The 21164-nt window shown below is 36.7% G+C and overlaps 1 protein-coding gene across 1 annotated transcript in view; it reads right to left on the reverse strand.

Annotated features, from left to right (window-relative positions):
* Positions 1-1013: 1013 nt before the first annotated feature.
* Positions 1014-21164, reverse strand: part of SMARCA5 (SNF2 related chromatin remodeling ATPase 5) — a 46558-nt gene continuing 26407 nt past the window's right edge. Inside the window, exons 11-24 of the mRNA XM_022599632.3 lie at positions 17991-18217; positions 16042-16163; positions 15812-15964; positions 13406-13538; positions 10459-10607; positions 10138-10257; positions 9254-9364; positions 8818-8931; positions 8276-8398; positions 7386-7518; positions 6284-6402; positions 5653-5865; positions 3075-3182; positions 1014-2282 (exon numbers count right to left, since the gene is read on the reverse strand). Coding sequence (XP_022455340.1) covers positions 2217-2282; positions 3075-3182; positions 5653-5865; positions 6284-6402; positions 7386-7518; positions 8276-8398; positions 8818-8931; positions 9254-9364; positions 10138-10257; positions 10459-10607; positions 13406-13538; positions 15812-15964; positions 16042-16163; positions 17991-18217 — 1891 coding nt within the window. The 3' untranslated portion in view covers positions 1014-2216. The remainder of the gene's footprint in view (positions 2283-3074; positions 3183-5652; positions 5866-6283; positions 6403-7385; positions 7519-8275; positions 8399-8817; positions 8932-9253; positions 9365-10137; positions 10258-10458; positions 10608-13405; positions 13539-15811; positions 15965-16041; positions 16164-17990; positions 18218-21164) is intronic.

Here is a 21164-nt window from a genome sequence, read left to right on the forward strand (position 1 = left end):
AAGAGACAGTGACCCTGGTCACCTGTGTAAACATCCAGCCTCTTCTAAGCTGGCTTTAGGGACCACTCCTCCTTCCCCCTATTTAAGCCCTCCTATTCCTCAACTGGAAATTGAGGAAATCAACTGGAAATTGGGTTCCAATTTTGAGTCCACTCCAACCACCAATTCCTCTTTTAAAACCGTTGGGTTGAGCTTAGTTACCATTTTTCCTTCCCTTAACTAGCAGTATAAATAAAAACTTGGCTTTACTTTATTCTGGACAGACATACAAGAGTGATATCCTAATTGACCTGGGAAACACAAATGCCTCACACATTGGCTAAACCACAATGCTAAATTTAATATTTTCTTTCATGTTTTCAAGTGTTTCCCTGTACACGTGTTCCCATGTCCCTGAGCTCTGAAGGGCTGGCACTAGGTTCCTTTTGTATTTCCACTCTCAACCTCCTCCCACCTCCTCTACTCCCTCCTCCAACACCACACACACACACACACACACACACACACACAAATTAGGCTGTGTTTTCTTCCTCTTGAAATCACCACTTCCTTTGTGAGCTCTGTAAAGTTTTCTTTGGCCTTGTATTTTCCCAATTATTTCCTCCAAAATAAAGCCGCCACTCAAGAATGATAGCTCTTTTCATGGAAGAAATAACCATTCCTCACGTTTTGCATATATTAGATCCATAACTGTTATTTTAAGAATCCAAGGCTATAAAGAAGTCAATTTGGGGGGAACACAAAACAAATTACTCCACAAATTGCCATGAACACTGCATTTTGCTTGACACTGATGGTGGCAATCCCACTTTTTAAAAGCAAGCAGTAGTAGTAATACTACAGAAATCACCCGTATAAATAAAAATCCCAATTATGTGTGGGCAAATGAAAACAACTGATAGAAATCTGAGACGAAAAAATCCAATTAAGGAAAAAAGATAACGTCCTAAGGAAAAAAGCAAATAAAAATTAAATGAGAAAAGAAAATTACAGCAATGGAAAGAAAAGACCACTTAAGGATTATAAAAGTTATATTTATTCACGATGCTACATTTATTGCATTCCCTTAGAAAAATGGAGACTATTTATGTACCCAATTTGCACATATAAAACTTTATACAAATTATGTGTAGCACATAAAGGCCTCTGGTACAGCTAAAATCCTGACACTACAATTTGGGTAATCCTGCTTCAGGGTCTCCAGTTTATCAAGTCTGTCCACAGAAAATAAAAACTGGAATTATAGTCAGTCTTGCTGCTCACACTTAGAAATTATTTTAAATATAATAAAATAAAACGTTCAATTACTCTAAAACCCAAAAAAGTAAACTGGAAGGGGATATATTTTACCAATTTCATTTTAACAGTAAGACAAATTCACACCTTATTTTGGCTGGGTCTTTTAAAAAAAAAAAATCACCTTAGTTTTGACATTATTTCTAAGCTGTGGCTGCTTCAGAAGGTAATTTGTCAAAAATATTTACCGAACAATTAAAAAAAGTAATAATAATATTCCTTTTACAAAATGGTACAACAACACCTTAAGGAACCAGAAAATACTAAATGTCTTTGGCTATATAACTAAAAGGCCATTCTTCCAAACAGAATAGGGCATATTCACCTCAGAACCAATTACAGAAACAGAAAGCATAACAGAAATATGCATAGAATTTAATGAGAATTTGTCTTGCCTTTTTTTCCCATTCTACCCATATAATAAGCAAGGAGAATGCAATACATAATCTTCCCAGATGAGACTCAATAGCACTACAAAGATACCCAAACTTCTGCAAAGGCAAAGTGAATTAAAACAATTACACAACTAAGTGAAGACTGAAGGGACAAATGTTATTTGCAGTTTTCTGTTTTTTAACTTGTTTGCTTCTTTTTAAGCCTTACAAGTGTAGAAATTATAGCTGATAAACAAAAGTCACAAGCCTCACAAATGGAACTATAATATAAAAATAAATCAAATGAAACATTTATTAATAAATGAAGCCTATTTTATTACTTCAAGTGTTAATGATAAAAAATTTTCAGCACAGCTGTTGCATTTAAAAAAGTGAAACTACATACTATGTTTCTAGCTTGGTAAACAGATGAACCTGATGTCTTTGAATGACATAACAATTGAGCATTGTACAGTACATCTTATGAAGACCCGTAAATTAAAGAACTACTGGTTTAAAGTTAGTGATTATGAAACAAATGTGTATTCATAGTTTCAGCTTCTTTTTTCTTCCTCGGCCATCAGGTGCTCCATCCATTTTACGTTTCTGGGTCTACAAACAAACAGAAGGATTATCTTCATCACAAGAGTAATATTAACATGAAATACATTGGAAGACTCATGATAGCAATTTATTAATAACTGCCACTTAGTAACAGGTATTACTTTTCTTAACCAGAATAACCTTAATTCTCCAAATAATCTTATCTACATATTTTACTAACATAAATACCTTAATGCTAATAATGAAGTAAATGAGTAATTCACAATTAGCAATAGTAAATCAATACACCAAACAAATGTATAACATGCCCTCTCATCAAAAGAAAGCAGTAATGAGAAATACTTTGTGAGTATACTAGACTTTCCTGATACGTTCATTTACGCATGACTATATAAATTATTAGATAACAGAATTAGATAACATTATTAGATGACTTTTTTCTTATAATTATTGCCTTCACATTGCTAAGATATCATTGGTACAATAAATCAAAGTTTAGAAGTGAACAGTAAAGGTTGTAAAGGCCACTGCCTTCCTAATATTTCTTTACATATTCTAAAATTATAATGTGCACTCTCAACATCAAGTGTAGGCTCTTGCCATTCACAAGACAGACGTTCCCATATTCTCACAAATCCCCATACTGTGAACTACCATCATAACATGATTTTCCCCACACAATGCAATCAAGTTTAATTTATACTTTTAAAGCAATCCAAGGCCATACTACTTACCAAAAAAAAAACAAAACTAACACATCAGTGATAGCCAAGTAATGTTCAAATTCTTGAAAAAAGTTAAGTTCCCCAAGAAAATATTTACATTTTCATGAGTACTTACTGAAGGTTTTGGTCCTCTTTTCTTTTTCTCTGCCTTCTCCTTTTCTTCTAGTTCCATGTTTTCTCTTTCAATCAAGGTAATTAAAGTGTTACACCTCCTCTGGAGCTCCTGAGTTACAAACATAAATTTACATGGTAAACTTGTAGTCTCCATCCGTAAGTTTTCATGATTACAATTTCAAAACCAAAGGTATGTTTTAACAGTGTAATATCACTTATATACCCCCAATAGACAAAATTTTAAAAAGCAAAAGAACTGGTAATTTTCATACACAATCCATGCTAGGAGGATAAAATAAGGTATCTGTAAACTTTTCACTTCATTATTTAAGGCCATACTGTTGTGTATTTTTCATAAATCCTTCCTTCACTTAGGAACTGAAGCAGTGAAAATGAACATCTCTTAATATATGCAATTCTGCTACATAGTGTCTATGCCTGAAAACTCGTCTATCTCCAAAACTTAAAATTAACAGCACATATTTGAGGTCAAAATCACTAAAACTTAATAAGAGGTATATATAATCTTTCCCTTAAACGCATTACCACTAGAATTGTGGTAGACGGTGTACCAACTGCCGTCTTTCCCAGTTCGGGAAAAATAGTCATAGAAATCTATCATGAGTTTTACCTCATCTCTCCTTAGCAATCTACACAGGCTCCAGAAAGGATTTTAAATTATAGTGTAGAAATAGTAAATACCCCTTAAGAAAACAGGAGTCCATTTGTATCATTGCTGGCTACCTACTGAGTAAAATTGTTTTTTTTCTCTCCTTGTCGTGACATTCTACACAAATGGTCACGATAAAGTCATTTAAAAATATTATTGTATAGGACAAAACCATATAAGGTTTGGAAATATGTGCAATAGTATATATAGAGAGAAGGTAGTACACTGCATCAAAGTTCTTTATTTCCTTTAACAGGTACACTGAGATACACATGCCAGAATGTGTTACAGATGTACTATGGCATGAGTCTTCTTGGCTCTTAGAGAAGGATTATGCCTCAACTGTTTATCACAAGGGGCCATACGCATATTATCATTTTGTATGTGTGCCTTAACATGAAACACATTAGGAAATAACATGCAGTTTTAGACCATGGTATTGTACCAGTAAATCAATGTGACACTGCATCTTGTTTCACTCACCACAAAATCAGTTATTAATTATATATAAATTGTTCCTACTTTAAAAGACGTAATATAGAGCTTATAGCAACTGAATGTGTCTCCTCTAACTATATATTTATAATGCATTTATACCCAAACTAGGGTTTCACAAAACAGTAGCCTCCATTGATGTTTACTGAAAAAAACCCCTTCAGTGGTCACATTTAAAGACCAAACACTATCCTCCATCTTGAAGAGTGACAATGTATTTTAAATATACTGAGGTAAATCCTACTATAAAGTTGTTTAAACTTTGCTATCCTAGTACATCTCAAAATTAAGACTACAGAATTGTTTTGGCATTATCATCATCCTGAAGAACACAAGATGAAGCTAAAAACTCAAAGGTGGTAATACAGTAAGTCAGAGAAAAAGACATATCATATGATATATGCGAAATCTAAAAAACACGATACAAATGAACTTACTTACAAAACAGAAACAGACTCAAAGGCTTAGAGAACGAACTTATGGTTACCGGGGGGAAGCAGGTATATTAGGGAGTATATGAGGGAAGTATATTAGGGAGTTTGGGATTGACATGTACACACTGCTGTATTTAAAATGGATAACCAACAAGGACCCACTGTATAGCACAGGGAACTCTGCTCAATATTATGTAACAACCTAAATGGGAAAAGAATCTGAAAAAGAACAGATATATGTATAACTGAATCACTTTGCTATTATACAATTGAAACTAACACAACATTGTTAATAAACTATACTCTAATATCAAATAAAAAGTTAAAAAACTACATAAGAGAAGAGCAGTTCATCAAAGCTAAACTTTTCTGAATTCTAATTTTAGGTCATTACAAATGGAACTTGCTGATCAGAAACAGGTTGATATTGGGAATAAAAACAAAACCTAGGATTAAATCAGTATAGTGTTTTACTACATTAAGCTCTTTTTAAATAACTCAAACTCAGCATTCTGATGGGCAGATGCGTGAGTACAAGTCCTTTCTTTATAGAAATGTGTTCATTTATAAAACCAAAAGTCAAATTTTAAATTGTGATCATTACATTCAGAAGTTAAAATTGATGGTGACATTTCCTCCTACTTAGAACCTGATTAAAATTCACATAAAAAAATTAGTCCTATCATATATAGTGATGTTAAAAGACGTGCTATTAAACAATAGAAAAAATAAACTTTGTAAGTTACTTATGACATTAGGTTTTTAACTGTGGATGTGAACTGTTTCTTAAGGAACTGATTTAAACTGTAATACAAACAATATTGTAACAAAAATTTACTTCAAAGATACAGCTGAACCACAGTTTTCTCTTAATAGAATTTAAAAAATTACCTTAAAGAATATTAAATAACCTACTTCCTTTGAACTGTCAGAGCAAGTTTAAGTGTACTACATTACAGAAAAAGGCCCCCAGTACTCACCATTGCAGTTCTGGACTTTAGAAACCAGTCAAATCTGAACTGAGGAGAGTTGCGAATACACTGTCGCAATTCATCATAAACATTTTCTTTGTCAAATCCAAGCTTGTGAAGCATACAGATCAGAAAACGATCCTCTTCTTCAGTGTAGTTTTTTCCTTTGTTAGTACCATAAGATATTCTCAGCTGATGAAAAGGTGCTTTGTACCGTCCAATCTATGAAAATCAGATTTTATATTATATAAAATACAAATCCTATATAATCTATGTTTCAAACTCGGCTTTAGTAAAGTTAGCTATAAATGTTGTATTTCACATCAACTTTCTATCCAAAGTCAGTTACATTGTAATCTTTGTTCCGAAACAACTTCAGTCTTTATTATTTTAAAAAGAAATACAGACTGAGACTTTCTCGTACACCACACAGCAAAGAGCCAATCATAGTGACTCTGACCCAGATATATCAACTGAAATACTGAGGTAAATTCTGTTCAGAACACCTATAATGTTTGAATGCTGTCCTTTGAAAAAAAATTTTATATCATCATTTCTTTTCCTTTTTAAAAGTTACTTTAAACTCTCATATTACTGAGAGGAGTTATTTTACTATCATATTTATTAATATTCAAAGTACCTTCGTGTCAAGTGCTTTTTTGATACTAATTCTTCTTTGAATTCTTGCCTCTCCCCTTTCAATCTGAGCCATAATCTTCTCTATGTCCTGCAGCTCATTGCATCTTTCCCAGAACACAGCTGTAGGAATAAGAGTTGGGCAGATGAGATAGGTGGGGGAAGGGCAGAAAGATAAATAACTTCTTGTTGTAAGTGCTCTATTTTACTTGCTAAGGATTAAGAAATGTTTCCATTTTCCCCACATCTAACACTAGTAAGTCACGTAATTATTTCTCAGTTTCCTCAACTATGAAGAAACCAGGAAGATAAGCTGGATGATTATAGGAAGTATCCCCCAATTCTTAGCTGTGTCTATTCTGAAGCTCTGGGCGGACCACCAGAGGTACACCCACCTGACAATCTGACTGGCTCCAGGAGCACAGAGAAACACGTAACACTTGAAAACTTATGAAAGACAATGAAATAAAAATGAAGGCACAATTATTCAGTGACCTATTCTTGTTTCCTTGGCTACAGCTAGTGAACGGGGGTAAAAAAAAAAAATTAATGCCATTTTAAAGAAGGGGAGATTTTCCAATTCAATTTTTAAAAAACACAAAACAAAACAAGGTACTAGGGCTTCCCTGGTGGCGCAGTGGTTAAAATTCCACCTGCCAATGCAGGGGACACGGGTTCGAGCCCTGGTCTGGGAAGATCCCACAGGCCGCAGAGTAACTAAGCCCGTGCACCACAACTACTGAGCCTGCGCTCTAGAGCCCGGGAGCCACAACTACTGAGCCCACGTGCCACAACTACTGAAGCCCGCACACCTAGAGCCTGTGCTCCACAACCAGAGAAGCCACCGCAATGAGAAGCCTGCGCACCGCAACAAAGAGTAGCCCCTGCTCACCACAACTAGAGAAAGCCCGCACGTGGCAACGAAGACCCAACGCAGCCAAAAATAAATAAATAAATAAATTTTATTAAAAAAAAAAAAAGGCACTAAGTTGTGGTGAAATTAAGCTTATCAAAACAGTATTCAGAGTAAGAAAATCTGAACTTTCCAACAGCTCTCCAGAAGCCTGAGAACATTCTTATACCTATTAAAATAATAGGAGAATTACCTGAGTATTCAATGACTTCTTCTGGAGTTTTTCCTTCTACTTCTCTTGCTATATTTTCAATATCATCACGACCCCACTTCTCATTGGCTTTGATAAACTGGTTAAAATCTCTCTTATTCCAATTGGTAAATCCCTTCAAAGCAATGGAAACAAAACATATAATCACAGCACACTGAACTTAGGAGAAAAGCTATTAAACTTTACCAATGCTGCTGAGTATTATAGAAAATTTTCAGTTGCTCCAAGTTTTCTTTTTAAGTTAAGTGCTTTTAAAGTAGTAGATTTTCATGTACATAGATGAGCACTTTTAGCAATACATCATATATTGCTTAGATAGCCAAGCAATTGAAGCTGAGCGGGAGAATAAAGAATGCTGCACAAAAAGGTGACATTTTCACTGAGCTTTCAAAGAGTAGAAGTTTGCCAGGAGGAATGAACATAGACTAAAGGGAAAAGATATAAACCAAGTGGGAAAACAGAAGGAAAATAAGGCTTTAAAGGTAGGTTAAGGCCAGATTCTGAAAGGCCTTGATTGAAACTTAAAGGACGTTAAAAAAGTATGGAGCAGAGATTTGTCATTGAGAATTATAACTTAGTAGCAACGTAGAAGATTCACAGGAAAGGGAAGATGGGAGTGCTGGAAGAATGGTGATCAAAAGCAAAAGGATACCCATTCTACCAAGGCTGGTGCAAATCCATAATCTTCTCTACCACCTCAACAACTAATGACAATCAAAATGTAGCAAACACCATATGCCCATGCTTTATGATCACCAATTATTCCATTTTTGAAATCAAAAAAATGTACTTCCTTTATATATTCCAACACAGCCTAAGACAGCACCTTACAAAATAATGTTACTAAATTCTGTGTTGATTGAAGGCTATACCTGTGTTAGAAGCTTCTCTTTTTCCTCTAATTCTTCATCATTAAGAGGTTCAGCTTCATCAATTTTAAGCTGTTCTTCTTTTTGTGCCTGTGCTGCATTTGGTAGGTCAGGATTTCGAGGCACCTAAAAATTTTTTTTTTTCCTATGTCATCAGTCAGTATATTTTAGGAAGTATGCAATCAACTAAACTCTTAACCAAGTACATGACATTTCACAAATTTTTCACAATTTTTAATCCAGCCATGAAAGAAAACATATTGATATTCTGCATTTATTAAGTTAAAAACAAACCAGATTAGGGACTTCCCTGGTGGCCAAGTGAGTAGGACTCCACGCTCCCAACGCAGGGGGCCCGGGTTCGATCCCTGGTCAGGGAACTAGATCCCGCATGCATGCCGCAACTAAGAAGTGCACATGCTGCAACTAAAGATCCCACACGCTGCAACTAAGACCCAGCGCAGCCAAATAAATAAATAAATAAATATTTTAAAAAACAAAACAAAAAACCAGGTTAGTTACGAACAAAGTGTTACTTCTTCTACCTTGTACCCAATCGTTTTTCTGTAATATAGAATTTCTTTTTCCAATAATTCAAATAGACGTGGAGGAAAGAACTGGAAATCCTGAACATTAGGTTGTTTTGGAGGTCGAGGAGCCTAAAAACAAAAAGTATTCTTCATAAGAAAGCAACTATTTTGCTTTAAATCTATTTACAACCTTTTTTCATTCTATAAAATCATGACAGCCAATTCTCCAAGCAACTGAATGCATCTTCCACTAAAACTGAACAAACATTAATCAAGTTTTAAATGCTTACATTCAAAATTAATCTTTAGAAAACTTTTAACAAAAGCTGAAGGAGGTGTACTGTAAGAAACCATAAAATCTAATTCTCAATCTGATTTTATCTCAAGAGTATAAGAAGAAAAATGATTTACAGTTCCAATATTTTTAGACATTTGTGCTCTGTCAACTCACCTTGGGTGCTTTAGGTTCACTGACACGAAGAGCTTCCCTGAAATAGGCATCAACAGCATAGTTGGCTTTTCTTTCTCGTTTAGGTGGTTCAATCCACTCTGTGAATGCAATCTAGCACATGGGAAACAATTCAGATCACCAACTTTATTATATAGTCGCAAATCCTACATGAATGCAACTCCGACTATGTACATCACTACGACTGTTATTTATAAATGCAAAGTTATTCATAAAATTCTAGACTATAAGCTCTATGAGGCTAGGGACTATGCAATTAACACACAGGAGGTCTAGTGAAGAGCATAGGCATTCAGTAAGTACTTCCTGACCAAATGAATACTAGGTGAAAAACAATGCTATAGAAGGTTTAGAACCCCAATTAGGAGAGAAATGTAGATATATATTTAGCCTAGAAAAAATTCAGAGGATGTACATGCCTAAACATTAAAAGGGAAAGCATTAGGTAGAATTTTTTTTTCTTCTACCCTGTAGGTATTTTCTAATTTCACTATATAACAGCAAGTATTACTTATGAAATAAGTTATTCCCTTTAATTATTACCAGCCAATTCTGCTGTTTAAAAAAAAAAAAAAGTCTAATAAGGTTGTGACGATTTTTTTTGGCAAGTTTTAATTTTCAAATATCCCAAATTACTATAATCACCCCACACAACATCGTGCACTTTAACAGTATACATAAACTTTTTAAACATTTCACTTTACCAACTGAAAATGTGGCATTAAATTTAACACAAAAATGAAAATAATTTAGTTGTGAGTAAACAGAAATGACTGCTGTTTGAGACAAGGCATTACACCTAACAAATTCCAAGTTTCAAGTAAAATATTAAGTCTTCAAGTAACCAAAATCTCTTTCTAAATTACCTTTTGTTTTTCTCTATAATCTTCTCCTTCAAAGTTATAAACACTCGACTCTGTATCCATTGTAAAGTTTCTAAGTGAGCTTTCACCCATCTTGGAGAGCTTTTCATTCATCTCTGCAGTCTAGGAAACAAAAGAAACATCCTATTAGGTGGAGAATTTAAAAAGCATGAGAACTATAGTCAAAATAAATTAGGCTTTATACTACATAAAAACTTCTTTCTGTGGAAGTCAGATTACCGATAACTCACATAACCATTTCCTCAAACAGTTCTGGTTTAAAATATTTTACATATTAAACATATCATTTAATCTGCATCTCACCTTCTTTGCACCTCTTTCCAAAATACCATCAATATCCTCATCAGTAATCTCGCTTTCCTTTGAAGCAAATACATGTGTTGCCCCATGCCTTATCATTTGAAGCATTTCATCTTTCCCAATTTTGTTCAGATTCTGATCCACAAGTCTTCCTGAAAAAAAGGTTTTATTGTGTAATGTTAATCAAACAAACTTTAGTTTACTGGATATTTGGAATTTTAAATGTTAGATGTAATACCACATAATTTTGCCTCAAACGTCAATCATTTCTGTTTATTCTCATCTGATAATTTTCATTTTTATATAAAATACCAAATTCTAATCTGTAAACTCTGAAATATTTCTAAACTTTACATATTACATAATGAAGCCTACCGAATGCCACTTCAATAAAATATATGCTTGTACGGTGAGAATGACAGTAACTTGGGATATCTGAAAATCAAAATTATTACCATAACTTTTTTTAAGTATCAAAAGGTGAGAGCATTATAAACACAGGAAGTTTCTGCTAAGCAGAAACTGATGAGTATTATTACTAATGCTCCCAATCAGCTTGTTCTACTTACAAAAGTGAAGTATAAAAACCTTCATATTGCCAAACTTCAAGAGCCACTCACATATACTTCTTCTATTTTAATTTTTCTACTTCAACCAACTTGTAATGAGTAGGTAAAGATACAAGCTGTTTTCTGGGACCTTACATATACTTGTAATCATGGTTTTGGATCCCTAATAGAATGCACCATCAAATATTTGTGACTTTCAAAGTTAGAATATATCCACAGAACATGTTTCTTGAAAGCTATCTCACTGCTATCAAAATGCTCTTAAGCTTAGAGAAATTACTTCCCTGTGGACTGGGAGGGAACTTTTCAGACATAAAGTACTTCTGTATATTCTCATATTTTTAGTTATACCCCTTAGTCCACCAAACAGTTAACACAGAGGCATATGCACCCAAGGCTTGTTTGACTAATATGTCTATAAATGGGATTAACAAAGCTACTAGCACAAAATTTTGCTCCAAAAGTTGCCTTAGTAAATATATAAAAATACCCCAAAAACATTAAGTCAAAAGACTCAAAAAGCTTTTCTAAGCTGACTGTAAAAGAATTTGTATTTTTTTAATCTTCAAAAAAAAAAAAAAAGAAAAGGGTTTCAGAGATGAAAATAATTGAGAACAAGAACCACAAGGCAGATGTATTTCTAAAAGCATGGATGAATGTTGGGGGGAAAAAAAAAACTAGCCATTACATCACTCATGAGAAACCTGTTTGGCAGGCCCCAGAAGTCCCCAGAGACTTTCCTAATTAAACACTGCACTGTAATAGTTTATATAGCTCTTGATGCCCTGGATGAGTCACCTCCTAGCTGTGTAAACAGTAAATAAGTGACTTGCTTCTACCTCTGATGCCAACCTCCAGCTGGCATGAAGACTAAAGAAGATAATATTCAGTATTTAAATATTTAGCACATGGCTTGGTACAAAGTAAGCTCACTATGTTAAGCAATTATTAACAAAAACAACTAACAATAAAGCAATCAGGTATTGTCTTTTTTTTAACATCTTTATTGGAGTATAATTGCTTTACAATGGTGTGTTTTTCTGCTTTTTAACAAAGTGAATCAGTTATACATATGTTCCCATATCTCCTCCCTCTTGTGCCTCCCTCCCTCCCACCCTCCCTATCCCACCCCTCTAGGTGGTCACAAACCACCGAGCTGATCTCCCTGTGCTATGCGGCTGCTTCCCACTAGCTATCTATTTTACGTTTGGTAGTGCATATATGTCCATGCCACTCTCTCACTTTGTCACAGCTTACCCTTCCCCCTCCCCATATCCTCAAGTCTATTCTCTAGTAGGTCTGTCTTTATTCCCGTCTTACCCCTAGGTTCTTCATGACCGTTTTTTTTTTTTTCTTAAATTCCATATATATGTGTTAGCATACCGTATTTGTTTTTCTCTTTCTGACTTTATGTATACAGACACGTGGCTAGCTCTATGGTTGGCATTAAGGGATAACAAAGAAATGTAACATTCCCTTCCTTACAAGGAAATTAGAGACTGGTTGACAAAACCAAGACACACAAATGTAATAATCAGTGGATAATACAACAGTATACCTCTTAGCTTTAGAGACAGATAAAATGCATTTGGTCATGACACAATTTGGGAAGGAAGGAAACCAACGTGGGCTCAAGGTTACTGAGGGTTTGTTTTGGTTTTTACATTTTACACATCCCAATACTAACTCTATTTTAAGCTTCATGAAAATATAAATGTCTTCCTTGAAAGCTGATCTGGCATGAGAACTTGAAGTTCCCTTCAATTAATCCAAAATAAAATCCCACTTTCACCATCTAGTCCTATTTACATAAATGTTTATTCTGTGTCTTGCTCTCACTAAATTATAAAGTCCTTGAAAGTAAGAACACTGGCTGGTTTCAGTCACCACTGTATTCTCAGCACTAAGAACAGTGCCTGACATCTGCTGGTGCTCAATAAATCGTTGTGGATTAGAAAAAAGAATTCTGAGTTTTATTGTTATCTCTTCAGTTTCCTCAGAGTAGTCAATTGAGTGTTAGTACATGTAAATCACTCATCACACCTCTATTTAATATGTACCACACTGAATGCTGGGTATTTTTATATACATTATCCCCTTTAGTCCTTAAAAATCTCTGTATCCCTATTTAACACATGAAGAAGAGGCTCAGATAGTGTAAAAGAATTGCTAACCAGCTGAGTCAATATTCAAATTTCAACCTTCCTGAGCCCAAACCCATCCTCTTAACAAAACTGAAGCTTACTTTAGTCTAGAATATAAATATTGTTGCCTGGTAGCCTGATTTAATATATGTTTAACAACAAGAATATCCTAAAAAAAAATCCAGGAAAAAAGTGTTATAAATTCAACCTGGTAAATTTTAAAGTCCTAAGGCTCACCTTGTTGGATGACTATTGAATCCAGTCTGAGTTTCATCTCAGCACGTTCCACTATTCTTTCTTCTACAGTGTTATCCGTTATGAAGCGGAACACTCTGACTGTCTTGGTTTGTCCAATTCTATGGGCTCGATCCTAGAAAAATAACCAGGTTACTTTGAATCCAGTTGAAAATTCACATAAATAACATCTGAATGTGTACACTGAGAAACAAAATGAAAATATTCTCAAGTACAAAATGGTTTGAAAAATACGAAACAAAACAACTATAACGGATTCATATTCCATTAACATTTCTTAAATTCTCAGTTTCAATCAAATTAACTGGTTATCTCACAAGAAAATCTTTTAGGAGGTATAGAACACGTCATAGTTGCTGAATCTGTGAGAAACTACTGTATTAATCTGTCTAGGTTATACGGAAATAAAATATACATAATGTCTCCAGACAAGACAGACACAATTATAATCTTCAAGTCTGATGATAAAAGTTTTTAAAAAATCTTTTTTTCTTAGGTTTAAATTCAAAATGCTTTTCTTCCTAAATCAAATCTAAATTTTCATTGCAATTAGGGGAAAAAGTGACATGAATAAACAATCTCCACAAACAATATAAAAATCCTAGGGGCTTCCCTGGTGGCGCCAATGCAGGGGACACAGGTTCGTGCCCCGGTCTGGGAAGATCCCACATGCCGCGGAGCGGCTGGGCTCGTGAGCCATGGCCGCTGCACCTGTGCGTCCGGAGGCGCAACGGGAGAGGCCACAACAGTGAGAGGCCCGCGTACCGGGAAAAAAAAAAAAAATCCTAGTCTTTAAATAGCGCCCAATTAACTACATATAAGTAATCAAATTAACTTGAATTCCATTTTTCTGTTTAACTTCTGGTAAGTTCACAAAACACATCTTACAAAGCACCCCTACTTCTAATTGATCAATTTCCCCAGCCACCATTACAAACAGTCACAGGATGAAAGTGGCCAACACCAAAAATGTAAATACCACAGGTCAAATTATTAGCAATATCAAACTTTAGAACTTTTAAGTTTTCATATTAATCTATAGCCCATAAATTTTCTCAACATAAGAATGACCAGAGACTGTCATACGGAGTGAAGTAACTCAGAAAGAGAAAAACAAATATCGTATATTAACACATGTATGTGGAACCTAGAAAAATGGTACAGATGAGCCGGTTTGCAGGGCAGAAGTTGAGACACAGATGTAGAGAACAAATGTATGGACACCAAGGGGGGGAAACCATGGTGGGGTGGGGATGGTGGTGTGATGAATTGGGCGATTGGGATTGACATGTATACACTGATGTATATAAAATGGATGACTGATAAGAATCTGCAGTATAAAAAAACAAAACAACTAATACTAAACTTTCTTTGGGTTATTTGTATGGAAATATGTTAACATAAATGTTTCAGACATTACATGAAATTTCTAAAAATCTTGTATGTTCTGGTGTAATGTTATAAGTCATAATTCTAGTTATTACTTTAAAATGTATATCTCAGAAATAACTAAAAAAAAAAGAATGAAACTCTTGGGACTTCCCTGGTGGCACAGTGGTTAAGAATCCGCCTGCCAATGTAGAGGACACAGGTTCAAGCCCTGGTCCAGGAAGATCCCACATGCCACGGAGCAACTAAGCCCGTGTGCCACAACTACTGAGCCTGCGCTCTAGAGCCTGCGAGCCGCAACTACTGAGCCCACACACCTCAACTACTGAAGCCCACACGCCTAGAGCCTGATCTCCTCAACAAAGACAAGCCACCGCAATGAGAAGCGCGCGCACCGCAACGAAGAGCAGCCCCTGTTCGCCACAACTAGAGAAAGCCCGCACACGGCAAGAAAGACCCAAAGCAGCCAAAAATAAATAATAAAATAAAATTAATTTTAAAAAAAAAACAAACAAATGATCCTCTTGATCTGGCCAAGATAGTCCCACACATGGGCCTAAAATTTTAAACATCTAATGTGGCAGGCAGGTTAGTAGCTCCCCAAACCCACTACCCCTTCCTCCTAGGACACAACTATACTATCATTTACCAACTCCCTTGCAGTAAGTTATGCTATGTGATTGAGTGCTGGCTAATGAATGTGGGGTCACTTTCAGTTCTGCCCCATAAAAAATTTCCTGGGCAATTCTCAGCTTTCTCTCCTCCCCTTTCTACCAACAGGATGCAGATATAATAGGACTCTAAGGTCCTAAGATATGGCAAAGATGTAAGATGGAAATACCCTGATTTAGATGGAAGATCACCAGCAAAATACCCTCACTGTACTATGAGGTCAGAGAAAATACAATTCTGCGGGATTAAGTCACTGACATTTGTAGACTGTTTATCAGTTTACTTTAAAACGTCTGTTAGGCACAGAACATATTTGTTATCTCTTACCATAGCCTGAAGATCTACTTGGGGATTCCAATCCGAGTCATACAAAATTACTACATCAGCAGTAGCAAGATTGATGCCAAGACCACCAGCACGTGTGCTTAACATGAAAACAAACTTTGTGCTGTTTGGTTCATTGTATGCATTGATGGACTCCTATAGACACAAAATAAATGTCAGAAAATTATTTTATCTGATAATTTTTTTATCTCCCCTCCCCAGATTTTACTCACTTGTCTCTCATCATGGGGTGTCTGCCCATCCAATCTACAGTAGTCATAGTTTCTCCACATGCAATAATCTTCCAAAATATCCAATACCCTCGTCATTTGACTGAAGATTAGTACTCGTGAACCTGTCAGCAAACATTAACAGCCCATTATCAGAAGCTTCAAAAGTAAAAAGAAAAAGAAAATTATTTAAATTTAAGGCTAACCAAAACCAAGACTAACCAATTACTCCTTAATTCCAGGTTACGTAGTTAGTTACAAGAAAAAAACTGTACATTATTTATTATCCAAGTTAGTCACTCCCCACATTGTTCCCATCAATGCACAAATAGAAAAGGGTAGTATTTACACAACACACTGAAGGAAAGCGTTTCTGTAAACAGAAAAGGGTATTTACCTCTGGCCTGGGAGGTCTTGCCATCCCAAAGCCTGAGAGAATCACTATATTTTTATCCCACATACTTAAAAATAACCCTCCACCACAACTCCTCCCTGTGCACAGCCCGACACATCTCTGAACACACACCCAACACCCTGGTCTCATTCTAGTTCTCAAGACCCAATCCAGATGGAAGGACCATAAATATGCGCCTCACATCTAGACCATCACCCTTCACTTATGCCGTGACTCAAATTATCCAACTGCGTTTCTTCAGCCAGCTGCACACCACCTTCAGTAGGACGTACAAAGACAAAGGGATCCTTTTAAAAAATAATGATTACAAAACTATCTTCTCTTAGAAGCTGAGGCTGATAATCTGCTCTTGTCCACCCTCCCACATCCTAAATGCATACGGATGTTCAGTAGTCTCCTAGCAAGTTCCTGCCACTCCTCCCCATGTATTCAATTTCTTCAATTACTAAGCTTTTAAGGAAAACTATTTATTTATTTATCTATTTACCTATCTATATTTATTTATTTATTTAGCAACAGGGTCCCGGTTTACTCTGCCTTGGAAGGGTGGTCCTGAGAGTGGCAGGTGCCACCCTGTCCTGGGAGGCGGGAGGGCCTGAGGGCCGGTTAAGGCCAGTGGCAGGAGAAGTGGGGGATACTGCCCCTAGAATGCAGTGAGGCCAGGCTGAGGCCCAAGGAAAGCATTTTAGAAAATACATTTTAAAAAAAGGTATAAAAAGAAAAAAGTAAACCAATTCACTGGCAACTCTTACAATGTTTTCAACAGTCAATATGCTAGAGGAAATTCACCTACTGGTACAATTTTCATTCTTACCAAAATATACAGAGAAACACAAATGGAGAAACTTTAAATCTGACTGTATACTTCGTATTACAGAATGAATAATTTGTCTATGAAATGCCTTGATGTCTGGGATTTGGTTCAAAACGTTCTCGGAGATGGAAAGTAGGTACGATGTAGATGAAAACAAGTTTTGCCATGAATTTATAATTGTTGAAGCTGGCTTCCTACTAAATTCTCTCTACATTCTTGTAATTTAAATACATCTGTACACATACTCATTTTCATATTAAAAGCCAATGTGTTACAAATAAAACCGCTTTGGGTCCGTGCACATGTCATTTAATTAAATTAAAAATCCACACAAACAGCTAAGAAAAAATACCATGAACACAACACCACTGTCTACCAAAGGCTCTGGGAACTACATATGGGTGAGAAGAGCATTCTTGACATTTTATAACAAAAAGTTGACATTTCTAGGAAAGCATATATAAAATAAGAAAGAACTCTCCCCCAAATCCAGGGAGTGTGGCTACCCTAACTACTGATCACTTTCTAAAAGATTTAAGGCTTAAAATAGGAGGGCAGGGGGGAAGCTCAGATAATGGACAGAAGTTTTTAAATGTCCCACACTTCAACTTTAGAAAGTGCCAGAGTAGTCATTTCATAGGGTAGGATGGCTCCTTCATTTTAACATCAGAATCTTAAGACAGTTTCCATTACTTCTCCATTTGATACCAGTAACGTAAGTACCTTGTTCTTTTAATTTAGGGAGCAGTTTGTCTAACACCACCATTTTGCCACTGTTGGTAACTAGATGCATGTCCGTTGTGTAAGGTGGACCAGGTTCAGCTCCGTCAAAGAGATATGGGTGATTACAGCATTTCCTTAACTGCATCAGGATGTTCAGTAGCCTCATTTTGTCCATCTTCCCTGCAGAGTTTAGTATATCTATATCCTTCATTAATATACGAGTATACCTAGTGAGAAGAAAAACATTTTAAGAGGGCTCAAATGTTCCTGGGACGAGTCTCTGCCACTTTACATCCTCAATCCCATCTCAACCCAAAATACCTGTTAGAAACAACCCATCAACTTCTAAGGGGTAGTTAGGAGTCTATCACCTATAACCTCTTTCTTCTGTTTCTCTTTATTCCCCCCAGTGTTCTAATGTGTACCATTAACGGTTTGGGCCTTGAGGCCCGAAAGAGTAAATTCGTCTCCTTGGGATGAATTGAAATGAAACAGTATGATACAACATTTTTAAGTAATAAAGCAAAACTTAAAAGACCAGTTTTAAACATAATTTTTTTGTGTGTATGTGGTACGCGGGGCTCTCACTGTTGTGGCCTCTCCCGTTGCGGAGCACAGGCTCCCGACACGCAGGCCCAGCAGCCATGGCTCACGGGCCCAGCCGCTCCGCAACATGTGGGATCTTCCCGGACCGGGGCACGAACTCGTGTCCCCTGCATCGGCAGGCGGACTCTCAACCACTGTGCCACCAGGGAAGCCCTAAATATAATTTTAATTCATAGTCTTTTCCAACAGAAGAGTGCCACTATTCCATTATAATTCAACGTAGCTAGTGTAGCATTTGGGTAAGAACATGAAGAGCTAAGGAGGGAGAAAGAATCATGAGAGCATAAAGCATATGATGATAATAAAATGAATACAATGCGATTTAAATATAAGTAAAAGTGTACAGCCTGGGGGAAGAGAAGGGATCAGTTAAGCTAAGGCTGGGTTATGAAAAGCCTTGACTGTATACACTAAGAAGTTAGACATTATTCTAAAGGAAAGAGCAATCTGTCCAAATACCAAATATTCAGCACCTTGAACCCACTGAGCAAAATAACATAAACAACGAAAGCAATCTATGCTTAACAACTCGAATTATGGGGCACGAAATACTCAAGGCACCCACAATTCTGACTGATATAAAGTTCCTCAATATGACTATAACTAAAAAAGATTTGTCTTCCCTCAGCATTGACTCACGTCTTAATTCTGTATTTTAGAACTAGATAAGACAAGCCTAACCCTAACACCTTTCAAAATTTTTGAAGACATTTAGGATGGCCTATCTTCTACAACGGTCATCTCTTTACCAGATAACATCCCCATTTCTTTGCCTTACATCCCTTCTGTCCTTTTACCAACAACTGCAGACCCTTGCAAATACTTATCAATATAAAGTATGAAACAATATAGTTGAGATGTTTTCTCTCCTGGTTATACCACAGTGGCTATTTATTCCCCTCCTCTGAACACTACATTTAAGTCAGCGGTTTCCAGCCTTTTAGATTTCAGATACCCATAAAACTTTTAAAAAAAGACAAAAGGAGGAGGAAATGAAAATTAAAACCACAGTGAGGATTGGTTCAAGCTGGCGGAGTACAGGACGTGCTCTCACTCCCTCTTGCAAGAGCACCAGAATCACAACTAACTGCTGATCAACGACAGGAAGACACTGGAACTCACCAAAAGATACCCCACATCCAAAGACAAAGGAGAAGCCACAATGAGACGGTAGGAAGGGTGCAATCACAATAAAATCAAATCCCGTAACTGCTGGGTGGGTGACTCACAACCTGGAGAACACTTATACCACAGAAGTCCACCCACTGGAGTGAAGGTTCTGAGCCCCACGTCAGGCTTTCCAACCTGGGGGTCCAGCAACAGGAGCAGGAATTCCTAGAGAATCAGACTTTGAAGGCTACTGGGATTTGAATGCAGGACTTCCACAGGACTGGGGGAAACAGAGACTCCACTCTTGGAGGGCACACACAAAGCAGTGTGTGCATCGGGACCCAGAGGAAGGAGCAGTGACCCCATAGGAGACTGAACCAGACCTACCTGCTAGTGTTGGAGGGTCTCCTGCAGAGGTGGAGGTGGCTGTGTATCACTGTGAGGACAAGGACACTGGCAGCAGAAATTTTGGGAAGTACTCTTTGACGTGAGCCCTCCCAGTGTCCGCCATTAGCCCCACCGAAGAGCCTGGGTAGACTCTAGTGTTGGCTCACCTCAGACCAAACAACCAACAGGGAGGGAACCCAGCCCCACCCATCAGCAGTCAAGCAGATTAAAGTTTTACTGAGCTCTGCCCACCAGAGCAACACCCAGCTCTACCCATCACCAGTCCCTCCCATCAGGAAACTTGCTCAAGACTCTTAGATAGCCTCATCCACCAGAGGGCAGACAGCAGAAGCAAGAAGAACTACAATCCTGCAGCCTGTGGAACAAAAACCACATTCACAGAAAGACAGACAAGATGAAAAGGCAGAGGGCTATGTATATGTACCAGATGAAGCAACAAGATAAAACTCCAGGAAAACAACCAAACAAAGTGGAGATAGGAAACCTTCCAGAAAAAGAATTCAGAATAATGAGAGTGAAGGTGATCCAGGACCTCGGAAAAAGAATGGAGGCAAAGATCGAGAAGATGCAAGAAATGTTCAACAAAGACCTAGGAGAATTAAAGAACAAACAAACAGAGATGAACATACAATAACTGAAATGAAAAATACACTAAAAGGAATCAATAGCAGAATAACTGATGCAGAAGAACGGATAAGTGACCTGCAAGACAGACTGGTGGAATTCACTGCTGTGGAACAGAATGAAGAAAAAAGAATGAAAAGAAATGAAGACAGCCTAAGAGACCTCTGGGACAACATTAAACGTAACTGACATTCACATTATAGCGGTCCCAGAAGGAGAACAGAGAGAAAAGACCAGAGAAAATATTTGAAGAGATTATAGTTGGAAACTTCCCTAACATGGGAAAGGAAATGGCCACCCAAATCCAGGAAGCGCAGAGAGTTCTATACAGCACGAACCCAGGGAGAAACACACCAAGACACATAGTAACCAAATTGGCAAAAATTAAATACAAAGAAAAATTATTGAAAGCAGCAAGGGAAAAAC

The sequence above is a fragment of the Delphinapterus leucas genome, chromosome 5 (assembly GCF_059928025.1).
Source record: "Delphinapterus leucas isolate spDelLeu-1000000601 "Yukka" chromosome 5, BTC_Dleu_Yukka2, whole genome shotgun sequence".
In the NCBI taxonomy this organism is placed as follows: Eukaryota; Metazoa; Chordata; class Mammalia; order Artiodactyla; family Monodontidae; genus Delphinapterus; species Delphinapterus leucas.